General features: G+C 38.2%; 1 protein-coding gene across 11 annotated transcripts in view; it reads right to left on the reverse strand.

Annotated features, from left to right (window-relative positions):
• Positions 1–299: 299 nt before the first annotated feature.
• KIAA1109 (KIAA1109 ortholog) overlaps positions 300–12889 on the reverse strand; it is a 90768-nt gene continuing 78178 nt past the window's right edge. For 6 of the 11 annotated variants that reach the window (XM_029964039.1, XM_029964040.1, XM_029964036.1 and 3 more), the window contains 17 exons: positions 10960–11121; positions 10710–10849; positions 9648–9849; positions 9251–9454; positions 8954–9133; positions 8082–8219; positions 7339–7599; positions 6761–6911; positions 6326–6483; positions 5618–5810; positions 5249–5466; positions 4806–5057; positions 4045–4248; positions 3008–3202; positions 2365–2499; positions 1744–1909; positions 300–1020 (listed from right to left, as the gene is read on the reverse strand). In XM_029964039.1, coding sequence (XP_029819899.1) covers positions 804–1020; positions 1744–1909; positions 2365–2499; positions 3008–3202; positions 4045–4248; positions 4806–5057; positions 5249–5466; positions 5618–5810; positions 6326–6483; positions 6761–6911; positions 7339–7599; positions 8082–8219; positions 8954–9133; positions 9251–9454; positions 9648–9849; positions 10710–10849; positions 10960–11121 — 3176 coding nt within the window. In that variant the 3' untranslated portion in view covers positions 300–803. The remainder of the gene's footprint in view (positions 1021–1743; positions 1910–2364; positions 2500–3007; positions 3203–4044; positions 4249–4805; positions 5058–5248; positions 5467–5617; positions 5811–6325; positions 6484–6760; positions 6912–7338; positions 7600–8081; positions 8220–8953; positions 9134–9250; positions 9455–9647; positions 9850–10709; positions 10850–10959; positions 11122–12889) is intronic. The other 5 variants (XM_029964042.1, XM_029964041.1, XM_029964033.1 and 2 more) reach the window with 2 other exon arrangements.

Here is a 12889-nt window from a genome sequence, read left to right on the forward strand (position 1 = left end):
AAAACAAATCACTTGTTGGTAGAATTGCCTTATTAAGGTTTGGGGCGGGGCATGCTTCCATCGTCTCAGACCTAGGCGGAGGCAAACAAAGATGGGGAGAAGGATGTACCACTGGTAATGGGCACAAAGAATAAAGAATTTATCAGTTGGGGCCACACTTCCTGGCTGCTTTCCAAGAAAGCTCCTGGCACACGGCCAGGATTGAGATTTACCTCACTTAAATCCCACTCTGCGCAGTTACACTTAAAACACTTTCTTCTTCTTGTTCACCTTTCTTCACTGAAAAAAAAAAAATAAAGTCCTGTACAGTAGTTAAATTTTATTACAAGTGTAATAAACTTCATGATTTTTAGCACTAAGGCAATCACAGTTTCATAAGTTATATATATATGTATATATATATATATATAATTTACACCAGTCTACATTGACAAATCAATTACTGGTCACATCAACAAGGGGTTTGTGTTATGGCAAATAAAACTTTTAAGAAAATTCACAGTTAATCTGCAAGTATTGTAAAGATGCAGGATCATATTGCACATAATAAAACGGACGCTGAGGAGCAGATTTACAGTGTTCCAGCTATTCCTTCACAGAATTTACATTGGTCATCATCATCATGCAATAACTTCAAATACAGAATGGTATCAAGTACCACAGTAAACAGTTACTCACAATGTAAGTTTTAAATAGAGTAGCAAAAAGCTGTTAGGTTTCTCTTTAAACCATATTTAAGTTCTTAAAATATAATAAAACACTTTGATAAAATCAAACGGAGTTACGGTTGTCACATTGTATTTTTAATATTCTTCTTTGTCTTTTCCTTTCTTTTCCTTTTCATCCTGTAATGCAGTACCGAGTTTCTTTATAAGGACTGACAAAACTTTGTCCAAAGGATCCATGACACCACGCTGCAGCCATTTAGGGATAGTAGTCCTTGCATGGTGAAAGCCTAGCTTTTGGAGGATGTAGTCAACACCAACAGGATCAATTTTTCTCCCAGTCCAGGATATTAATCTAAAAAAACCCCAAATAAATAGAGGAGTCAATCTCAAATATATAAATATAGCAAAAGGCATTTGTATAAACAAAAATCAATTTTTCCCACTGTTACTTACAACCAACTTAAATCCAACAAGCATTGTTTCAAACTTGATTTATATAGATAAGCTCAAGATGATCAATGGAACATCATCTTGAAGGAAGAGAATGTTCAAAGAGTTGAAAAACCAGACTGGGCTGCCTGCAGATCATGTTTAAATTGATTTATTACCACTGCTAGCACAAAATGCCAATTGTCAAGATTTGTTTGGCCTGATGTGTTGTTTTTATATGTGAATGAACACTCAGGTGCTCCAGAAGAGGTTAAAAAAACCCAAACAAAACCCACACAGAGAAAAGGCAGTTTCAGTGATTATATACAGAGAGTAGTGAGTTGCTGCCATTCACACTGTTCTTTTGTGCTAAGTTTGACGTGCCATATAGCAACGAGTATATTATCCTTTTTTAATTTTAAGGTGTTTAAAAACTAAAACCGGAATGCTAAAAATGGAAAACTTCAGGATGAAAAACTGCATGGCTGAAAGTGAATGGGCTATTGTAGGACAGAGTGAAATTAATGAGTTTAAGTTTCCTGTATCCTATTTTTGAAGAGCCTTCAACAATATCCTTAATCTGCCTAAATTCTAATCTAGAAGTTCATGCATAGCCAAAGAGACTGCAGATAAAGCAGCTTATTACCTGAGTGTGGGTTCCAAATGCCAAGTATTGCACATGAATTCTCTCCAGTCGACTGTAGTGTAAGTAATGCTTTCCTCTGCCTCCTTGTCAGTGGAGCTGTCCTCCAGAACACCAACTGAGTTCTTCTGCCCTGGTCGAGCAGCCAAAATGCGAGGAGGAAAAATTGCTGCAAAGTGGAGATAGGAAAAACCCCACACCAGTCAGTCTCAAGCAGCTCAGTTGAATTCTCTTTGAATTGAAATAAAACAGAGGCACAAATCTCAACAAAAAGAGAACCGCTTTGTGTTTTAGTTTTACAGAATTTCTGGTGCAGACCACATATTATTTAAGAATGAACACACCAAATTTGAATGCTGCAACTGAACATATTCATGTATAAAAATAAAGCATTCTGAGGTCAGAAAAATGCATGTCTTCAAAGGAGTCCGCTGGTGAAAGGATTACAATAAAAAAAGTAAAGCTTCCTAAAACAGTTTACAGTTTGTCTGTACCAAAGAGAAAGTTAAACTAAACACCAGGTGTCAAAATAGGAGCAAGATTATGACAGACTATATTTACTGTCAAATAATCTGACAACTGCAGATTGTCAGAGAAGTGTTACCTCATAAAACAACAACTCACCTTTTTCTTTTTCTTTTAGATAAGCAGACACCAAGTCATGCAGAAACATGATCAATTCAGCATCCATAGTTACACAGATGTGGTCTGTAAATTCAGTTACTACACTGCATTCCACCTTTGGTTTAACACTTGTATCTACAGTCAGATAGAAACAGTATTAATACACTTACAAGCACATACGGTATATGCAAAAGTACATAAAATTTGAATACAAATCACTTGAAGATTTGAAGTCTGAAGATACCATTTTGAAAACAAGAGCATAAAATTTAGGCTCCTATCTCGTATTCCCTTTCTGAGAATGGCCCTCCTCTTCTCTAAGATTTTAATAAATATAAGAAAACCAGCCCCCTAGGCACAGCCAATCTAGCTCAAATGTTCCTATCAATTCTCTCACTAAGTTTTAGTCTATAATCACTGGTCTCTGGACTAGATCTTCACTCTCTCAACAGAATTCCCTCTACGTTTTATGTAGAAACATAAAATGAAATGTCCCTCCACATGAAATTTTATCCTTTCTTGCAGATCTACAGGAATTCTCAGATTAAATCCTCTTCTCTTACCAGCACATTACCCCTGTATTTAACTCCTCATTAGTGAGAAATAGTTTTAGACCAAGAAAAACAAATTATGTTTCCTGCACCTTGTAACGAAGGCTCTTGGGGCTCTTGAACATGGATAGATTTAAAATCCAGCTGCATCCTTGGCAATGCAAAGATGGTTTCAGTTTCATGGTTGTAACTGGAGCCACCTCTGAAGCCACTGAGCAAGCTGGAGCTCTTCACCGTTGTGCTGCTCTCTGGGTTGTTGGCATCAACATTCCGAAGCAGGTTCAACTCTGCAGGAACAATGGGAAATGTTTAATTGTGACAAGGCAAAAAAGTTAAGAAAGGTCACTTGTAAAATTGTATAATTATTAAGAAGATTATATCTTTGAGCCTGCTTCCAAAAGCATGGCTAGGAAAGGTCAAACAACCAAATGTTGTTGTTTATATAGTTAAATCCTTCACAGAGCTACACAAAAACATCTAATAGACAGGCCCTCCATTTGTGAACTTCAACCACTACCTCCTGCTGGGTCTTTCTAAAGGAATAAATATTAGAATAGTAAATCAATCATTTAAAAGCACTTTTCCAAGAAATTATCATCTGTTCGTTTCTCACTATATGCCATATATATTTCACAGAAGTTCTATTAATGTCAACTAGTGACTCTACACTTTGTGACTGAAATCAACAGCTGTATTTTCAGATTTATTTTAACTGCTTGAAGGTTTTATTTTCCAACTAACAATGATTTAAAGACATGATTCAAAATGTTTTAAGGCCAAGAAACAGCTCAAGGTTGAACAGCTTTCGGCAGATGAATAATTTAAGTGTTAGCTGTAAGTGGTGATGGAAGGCTAAAATATATTCCTGCTTTAACTTAATCCATAAAACCTTTATATACAGTGAAAATACATCCTTACATTACCAGATCACAACTGAATGTGAAACAACACTTTTTTTGCATATAGTGAAAGAGGAATTTCAGCATATTCCCCTGCTTCATTCCAACCATAAGGTCCTCAGGAAGAAAAAACTTCCATTCTGCCTGTAGCCCACTTCAAGTTTAGCAGTTTTTAAGCAGAAACATCTCCCAGCAGATCAATCCCCAGACTTAATGAACATGACTCCAACCTTCATTCCTTGTGGCTGTAACATAATTGAACCACTCTTTCACACTGGCAACTCCATGGGGTGGATTTTCGTGGCGGCGCCGTGTTATCTTTGTGATTGTGGCCATGGGGCTTTCGAGGGCTCCACAGGGCTTGGTGACCATTGTGTTGTGGCCCAAATGGAAGTCCAAGGTTTGCACAATGTATGTGGAGTGTTCACTAGTACCTGGATTGAAGGAGTGGGCAGCACGGGGTGAGAGATTAAAAAAAAAAAAAGGAAAAGCAGCTTGGTGAGGGTAGCAGGATTTTCTCTCCCTCTCCTTGTACAGGTATTTAACAGAAATAATTAGTATGCCAGTGGAATAAAAATTGGTATAAAGCTTGCAAACAACAGAATAATTACATCCTCAGTAGCTACAGACAGTAAAACTTCTTAAGACAAATACAAGCAATAAGACCATCAAAATCCATCATACAGAGAGAAAGGACTACATAAGCACACACAAGCAATTAACATGTCAGACAATTCGCTTTGTAGGCATATTATCAGGGACATATCCAATATATTTGATAAGGTACTTTGCATTATTCTGCAGATAAAGTAAATTGTGCTAAAGATGGAGAGAAAAGATATTATTTTTAGGTAAGTGGTATATTTGTGGGAAATAATCTTGATTCAGACTTAAAGAAAATAATTTTTTCTTTGATTTCTTCTTATATATCAAAAAACTTTAAAAACTCATTTAAAGGAATTTAGAGAAGTGAGGAAAGGGTTTAAATTACCATCTTCCAAAACTTTCTGGGCTTCTGTCCAAAATGCAATATTTGGTTCTTCAAGGTGAAATAAGGCCCATGACTTTGAGCGGAAATTAGGCCCATGAAAACAAGCCAGTGTCATGTGGTTTCCATGCAAACTCATGGATCCTCCAAATTGCATTCCATCTTCTGGCAATGGCATCTGAAACAAGGATATATGGCACCCAGATACCACTTTCAGAACTCCTGGCCAGTGGCGATGATGGGCTGCATCCAACACTGGAAAGTCAACAGGAACAACAAACTTCAGGAAAGATGCAGAAAAGATTGCTGCCACAATTATATTTTTAGTAAAACATGGCATTATGAGTGATATTTTCTTATCTGTTTCATTGACACTGTTGCTCAGAGGAATTTTTGCAATTAAAACGTCCTAATGGGAAATTATGTCATTTTTTTGTGCCACTTACATTGCTCTTGTGAACTTCTCTCCAAGTTGTTGGCCATTGTCTTGGGAGGGAGATAAGGAACAGGTCCCCAGGTGGACAGAGCTCGCTTGCTTGTATCAAACTGCTGTGTGAAGAACTCCTGGAGTTTCATCCCTATTTTTATTAGGTCTGGTGTTGTCGATCTGGAAATCATCACTTGGAAGATATCCCATTTCAAGTCCCCATGGACAAAGATCTCACTAGATATTGAAAATAGCAGGAACATTAGCAGTCAATCTATTTCCTACTGGCAACCCAACCAACTACAAACCAACCCCAAAAAATGAACTGGACAGAAGTCATTTGACCTTATCAACCATTACACATTTTAAACATAGGAAACGTTATTACCTTTTATCAGTCATGCTTGAATCCAAAGTATTATACAGATTAATTTTCCACTCATCCTGCAGTTTAAGATCAGCATTACTGAAGATTCCCATTAGGATACTGGATCCCATATAGTCAACACGTGCTTCAGTAGAACCCATTGTAATTTGAATTTTATGATTGGGCTGCTGGTTTGGATGCTCAGAAATATGAGCTGAAATGGAAGCAAAACAATATAGAAATGCAGTATTAGAGGTAAGGAAATCAGTTTTTCCAATGATAACACCTTTATGCCATCCAGAGGATACGCAGGGGACTGAGAAAGCACTGGTTTTTTTCCAGATGCATGGGAAGGCCATGACTCTGGTGTAGCACCAGAACATCCAGCCCCTTTTCAAAGCCAGTTTGGCATTTCCCTGACCATAAGCACTTGTGAAGGTCTAGGAGGAGCTGAACTGCTGTCAAATCCTTGAGCTGCCATCTGTCCAGACAGCTGAAGGGTTGCACAACTAGACAGTGTAATTTTACTGCAACCCTGAGACTGACTTAGCCCTGATCAGAAGGTTAACCCTTCAGTTCAAAGTGTGTTCCATAGTCAGAATGCACAAGTAAGAATCCATGATTTTTCCATACTAGCAGGTTCACAAAGTAAGGTACTGTGTATATTCTTTAGTTTTTTGCATTTGTTGACTGGAGCATATGCTAATACCAGGCAGCTTTCCAACTTACCCACCATCTCCAGGGTATTAACATCTATGGTACCTCCAACCACTCCCCCTCTGGAGTCCAGCTGGGATCTTCCCAAACCCACAGACATGCTAATTTCCCGATCTCGGCTACTTCCCACAGATAGACGACCCTGACTTTTCAAACCACTGGTGGTCCACCTGGAACAGAGGTGAAAATAGACAACACTTATCCAGGCTGTCAAAAGAGAGACAAAATATTATTTACTGGAAACCAGTAAATAATGTGGTTTAGGCACGTGGGACTTCAGGATTAAGCATCGACAGTATTCATGAGAGGATTAACAGTTCCAAACTGACAAAGTTAGGATTTTAAAGCTAAAGACAACAGGTTGTTAACAGTCTGTGGGGAAGACGTTCCTTTGCCCCCCAAACAACCCCATCTGTTAAAACATGCCTGATCTTGTTTTATACTTACGTAGTATTGCCCATTACGTTGCTCATATTCATTTGAACATTTAATTGTTTTAGGTTCATAGCAAAAACAACCAGTGTTTCCCATGGTGTTCCTTGCTGGCTTCCAGCTTTATTTGACTTATTAAATGGAGTTGATGTTTTTGAGAGAGCATCTAAACAAAAAAAAAAAAGGAGACAAAAATTTACATTATTCCACATGCTAGGAAAATCTGGCAGAATATATCCATAGTGAATATCACGAAAGGACTGACAAACACCATATTTAAAGAACACAACAAAACTATGAGTAAGGATAAATGAAAACCAGAGGATTTGCAATATGTGTTGCTTTAGTTGTCACAGATATTGATTCACTTCACAGATACCAATAATGCAATTTTATAGAAAGTAAGCTAACACAGTACACTTTAATTCATTCATTTCAGACATTTTCCTCTCTCTAAGCCTTTGACTCTCCACTCCCAGGCACTGTGGAAAAGAATATTTTATGACTGCTTTTTACAAAGCAGTGGTGACAATTTTTTTCATACAACTGATGGAAATACTTCAAAAAACCTAAAGAAATCACTGTCTACTCACCTCTCTGAGGCACTGAGGAGTCAGACACACTCCTGGACCTTGTAACAGCTGGAGACTTTAGGCTGTGAGATGCTGTCCCGGGTGACATACTGCTGCTTGCACTGTGTTCACTAAAAACATTAGGTGACTGTGCCATGTGAGTAAAGGAAGCAGACTGGCAGGGCTGCTCCCATGTCCTGCAGTAGGCTTTCCGTGAGGATTCAGGAGAAAGATGCTGGCTTACTCCTTCAATGGAATCTGGTGTTCCAGGACCCGATGCTGCTGGAGGAAAAGCAGCACATCAAATGCAGAACAACTATTTCATTTTTGACTAACTATATCCTCCCATATAATTAGAAGCATTTGGAGAGTGTTAAAATATATTTAGCTTAATGTAACTAAAGGTTTTCTACTGTCTTCATTAATATATTATAATATCAGAGAATGGTTTGGGTTGGAAGGGACCTTAAATATCATCTAGTTCCAAGCCTGCCAGAGGCAGGGATGCCATCCACTAGATTAGGTTGCTCAGGGCCCCATCCAACCTGGCCTTGGAATATGCTCTTTAAATTATTCAATGACCTACTTCATAAATTTTTAAATTCCTCCTTCTAGGATTTTCTGTTAAACTTCTTTGAGTGACTGTGCACGGAGCCACTTATGATACATTTATATCTAGTCACACACGTGATAAGGCACAGGTAATAAATGCCTATAAATAACTCATTGCACAAAAAGTTTTCTCATGATAAGCAGTCTCTTACTTGGCAGATTTATTGTTTGATCCCCAAGGAAAAGCCGTCTAGCAATGCTTCTCCTGTACCAAGCCCTGGGAAAGGCCAGAATCTCACTGAGTCGGCGCATGTCATATTTGAAAGAAGCAGATCCTATATCACAGACAGCTGAAAAAGAAAAAGCATATACAGACAGTTGTAAATTCTCTGTAGTAACAGGTTTTGGTAACCAAATGTAATTAAAAGGCATTCAATATAGTCAAAAATCTTCTTCACCCAGCAGTATTATCTCTGCTGTAATGCAAAAATAGTTTTCCTAAGGTTATGCCATTTCTCCAAATCCAATATTAGATACAAATATATTTCATAAATGCAAAAAGAAACCTAAGAATATAAATGATGTCAAGTCCTACTTCTTTTGGATGTGCCTCAGACTCCTCACGTGAGGGCTTCAGTGGCAGATTAATCACAACCATTCAGCTGTTTGCCCAGTAATTACGTCAGGGGCAGAAAATGACTAAATAAGTCTTTAAACCCCATTTTTAGTTCCTTTAGTATTCAGGAATCTAGCTCTCACTGCAGCTTCATAGGCACCAGGTAGCAAGGGTCACATTAAGTGGGATGGACTGATGTCAGGGATGTGTTTGAGCCAGTCCATTTAGTTACATTAAATGGATCAGGAGGCTAAAAAGGCACAGCTGGCAAACAGATACTCCAAGCACCATTACATTTAATATATCAATCCCTACCTCACTCATAAAGAGCAAAAATTTTACTACACAACTGCAAGTAGATGGCTCTCAACAAACAGATACAAAAGCTGCCCAGGGTGAAGTCCATCAGTGGAACAGCGGTTCCCTAATTAGCTGGATAGAAGGGATGAAAATGGAAGCAGCATTTACCAGATATGTTTATCAGTGTGGTATCTATCTTGCTGGTAGCTTTGCTCGCAGACTGACTCTCAAAGAAGGAGGAACCTCCCGAGCGCCTTATCCGTGACAGGCTGACTTTCACGAACTCGAGGTTAATGCTCAAAGAATCCTTGCGGCCGGTGACCGAAGTGGGCTCCTCATCCACGTTTCCTAGAAGAGCAGGAAGGAAAAAATTTAATCTCCCGTGAGCTTTTGCACTCTGCAGCTCAGAAAAGCGTGCCAAAGTTGAACAAGGTTAGTTGAAGCAAACAAGGCCGTGCTGTGTACCTAAGGCTCCTGATCCGGGGGTCAGCACGGTAACAGCTGACTTCTGTTTTCCAGCTCCATAGGGGTGGAAGACGTACAGGGAGAAGTCGGACATGCAGGCGGTAAAGCTCAGGCCTGAAGAGCTGCTGCTGGAAGTCGTCAGGTCTGACTGACTGCTGCTGTGCCGTGTCCTGCCAAGAGGGCTGCCCAGGCCAGGTGAGGAACCTAAAGTCAATATTTTTTGGCAAAAAATTAGATTTCGAAAGCGTTTTCAAATGTGAAGTAATACTTAATGTTAACAGCAATGTTAAACAGACCAAGTACACTTCAAATTATGCCCTTCTGCAGCAATGTAGTTGAAATATTCTGGGTATTGATGTGAGCCATAGCAGAGAATCAGCATTCCTACACATATTACCTGGTGCTCCAGATTTGCTAACTGAGTTCTTTGAGCCACTCTGTGAAGTACTGCCACCAATGGACACACTTTCTGAGGGGTATGTTGTGCCTAAGGTTTCCAGTTCTCCTCGGTTTGAAGAGAAAACGAGATCCAGGGAAGGCAACTTCAGCATACATTCAACTCTTGATACTGGCAAGCAACTGAACTTGATTTGAGAGGGCTAAAGCACAGCAAGAAAAGAAAGCATTCAGTGAACAAATGTGAAATACTGAAAACATCTCAAACTTGGATTATAACATGCTGTGGATTGATTTTTAAATCTGAGCATATTACAGCCTTTTCAGACTGGCTTTAGAATTAGTAAGGTAATTGCATACAACTTGATATAGATACATTAATTTCACCAGGGCCAACACTCTTGGCCAAATGAGTTTCCAGCTAAAAGCTGAGAGAGGGTACAGATTGTTGTGGCTAATTTTCACAGGCAAAAAAAAAAAAAGTGTTAGAATAGGTTCTTCAATTTGGCAACACAATCAAGTTTATGCCAAGAAAAAATGTTGTTTGAGCAAAGTGGAAAAATAGCAACGTTCAGATCAAGCTCAAGTGCTCTGAATCACTCCACAGTAGCACTTTTCTCTCTTACACATACAAAAATCCTGGACACATCAAATATTAAGCAGTATGGACGATGCCCTGTAGATCCTAACTGTGTATTCCTACATTTTCCACATAAACTGAGAAAATCTGAAATTATTAATTTTGGTTTGCAATGGTACCTATAAACAAAGGATAGAAAGAGTAGCTATGAAAGATACTTTCAAAAAAAGTCCAAAACACAAGGACAAAGTGATGACAAAAAATACTCAGAGCTTTCATGACTTTTCAAAATAGCTCATTTCTTTGGTCTCCAAGGGACTAAACTATGTCAAAACTCCTATTTTATCATCACACTGTACATTAATATCTCAGAAAGGACACTTGAAAATGTATTTTATTTTTTAAAAAGCAAACTTAGAAGCATAGATTATTTTAAAAGCTGTGACTAAAGTTACTAGCCTTAATGCTGAGTTAGAACCTCACCTGAACTCGTACATAAACCACCACATCCACAGGGAAGGACGAATATGCTGATGTTGAGGATGATACTAATGACGTTGTGGACTCTTCTAAGGGATCTTGTATATCAAATTGTCCCATGTCTTCATCCTGTGAACTGACAGCTTTTAACAAGCACAAGAACTCATTAGAAAATGGAATCTAAAGGGAAAAGCAGCTCAGTGCCACCAAGAGATAAAAAAAAGCATAAAGAGACCACAAATGCTCAACTTACCTGTGTAATTCCTTTCAATGGGTGTAATGGGAATGGTTTCCAGAGCTTTCTCTAGGAAATCCAGTAGGCAGGGGCTGATCACCATCTCCTCTGGCAGGGACTGGAGTGCAACCCACGCATAGAGTTTAGCAGTTTTCACTCCACCACTTCCTTTCCCTTTGGCTGCAACATTTAAGAGATAAATTTGTCTTATTTAATACAACTGAACAACAACTAATAAACATTACAAGAAACTTGATAACTATCAGCTGTTCCCTCTAATTTTCTTTATCATCCAAAGAGACATAAATCAGATCAGTCAGAAAAAATTAAGTTATTAAGTTTTCACTAAGAAAGCTGTGCAAAAAGAACTGTTAGCCTGTAATCCTCAATTGTAGTAATTCCATTGCTCATGTTCTTGACCAAACACTCTGATGTCATTGTCACCACCTCACTTTTTAAAAACTAGCACTGAAAGCTGACACACACAAATCCTCTCCAAATACCCAGTGCAAAGTAACCACAGCTGACTGGAAATCCAAGTGGAATTAGGAAAACTAAATGCACAAGTCTGGAAAGAATGTCAGTTTAAACAGAGAAAAATACATCAAAACCCAAAACTGTAAATGGCAACTCTACTACATTTATGCAAAGAATAACTAAAGATTCTAAACCAGCATTTTTTAAAGGCTTATACTATAAAAGTATTAAATAGTTCATATTTTATAATTTTTATAACTTTTAAACTTTTATAAAAGTTTATACTCTGGAACTAGCCAGAGCATAAACTAATAAAAAGGTTACTGTCTTGTAAATCTGTGGAAGAGGCTTGAATCCATGCTTACCAAAATATAAATATGCAGAGAAGATATTAGTACCAGCTCCATTACTGTCTCTATGAAATACAGCTATTAGGATCAATAGATATAAATGGAGATATGGATTTTAAATTCTCCAAGAAAAATATCCAAACTACTAATCCAAACTACTGAAATGGAGCTTAAAAATCCTTTTATTTGCTAAAAAAGCAAGCACTGAATTTTCATTCTCTGCAAGCTATTCTGTCTAGTGCTTTTACTGGAAACCAAAGACAGTAAGACAAGGTGGTTTCCATTCCAGAGAAATGGTTTCCAGAGGAAAAGCACTATTTAATGAAAGTAGTATAAGCAACAATAAATGTGTTTGAAAACAATTCTGAACTAATAAATACTTATAGAAATACACTGCATAAAGAAATAAAGTAAGTACAATCCAATCCCTAGTTTGGGGAGACATTTATATTATCATACAGGTGCAATTCCTGTAAGCTCCCCACTAAATGAAGAGCTTACAGCCATAAAGCCAGCAGGACTCAGTAACTGGACATGATATGGTAAAAATTCAAAGGCAGAGATTAGAAAGAAGATAGGAAAGTAGAGAACAAAATTGAAGAGTAGTAGCATAAACCATCACACAACATCTGGTAATCATAAAGAAGATGGTCACTTAGAGGAGTAAGAGCTAATGGTTTAACAGCATGGAGAATTGAGGAAGGTGTCCCCATTTCACTGTTCTCTCCCAGCAATTCTGGTGATTTTATAAGACAAAACCCCCACACACCAACTTTCAGTTATTAATTTTGCCTGCTCGTCGAATTCTGACAAATTTTCAGCTTTGTATTTCAAGCCATATCCAAATGCTGAAGGAGAGAAAAGTGAATGTCTCAGAAATTGGAGGTGCAATCTACATAGCTCTAGATCTGACACGATGTAACGACACGCTCCTGCTTGAGCACAGGAATCACTGGAGATAAAACAGAACTTTTCAGTTTTAGAACTCAAGTTCCTCCAAATCATGGTTATATAAGGGCCTGCGAGAGTTTACAGATGTTTAAAATTTGCTTTCCAGCATCATTCTTTTGTTAAATGAGAACAGGGAGAAGGCAGTGACAGGCCATCACGGGGATACCGTG

This window comes from Manacus vitellinus, unplaced genomic scaffold (assembly GCF_001715985.3).
Source record: "Manacus vitellinus isolate BGI_N305 unplaced genomic scaffold, ASM171598v3 scaffold_69_pilon, whole genome shotgun sequence".
NCBI lineage: Eukaryota > Metazoa > Chordata > Aves > Passeriformes > Pipridae > Manacus > Manacus vitellinus.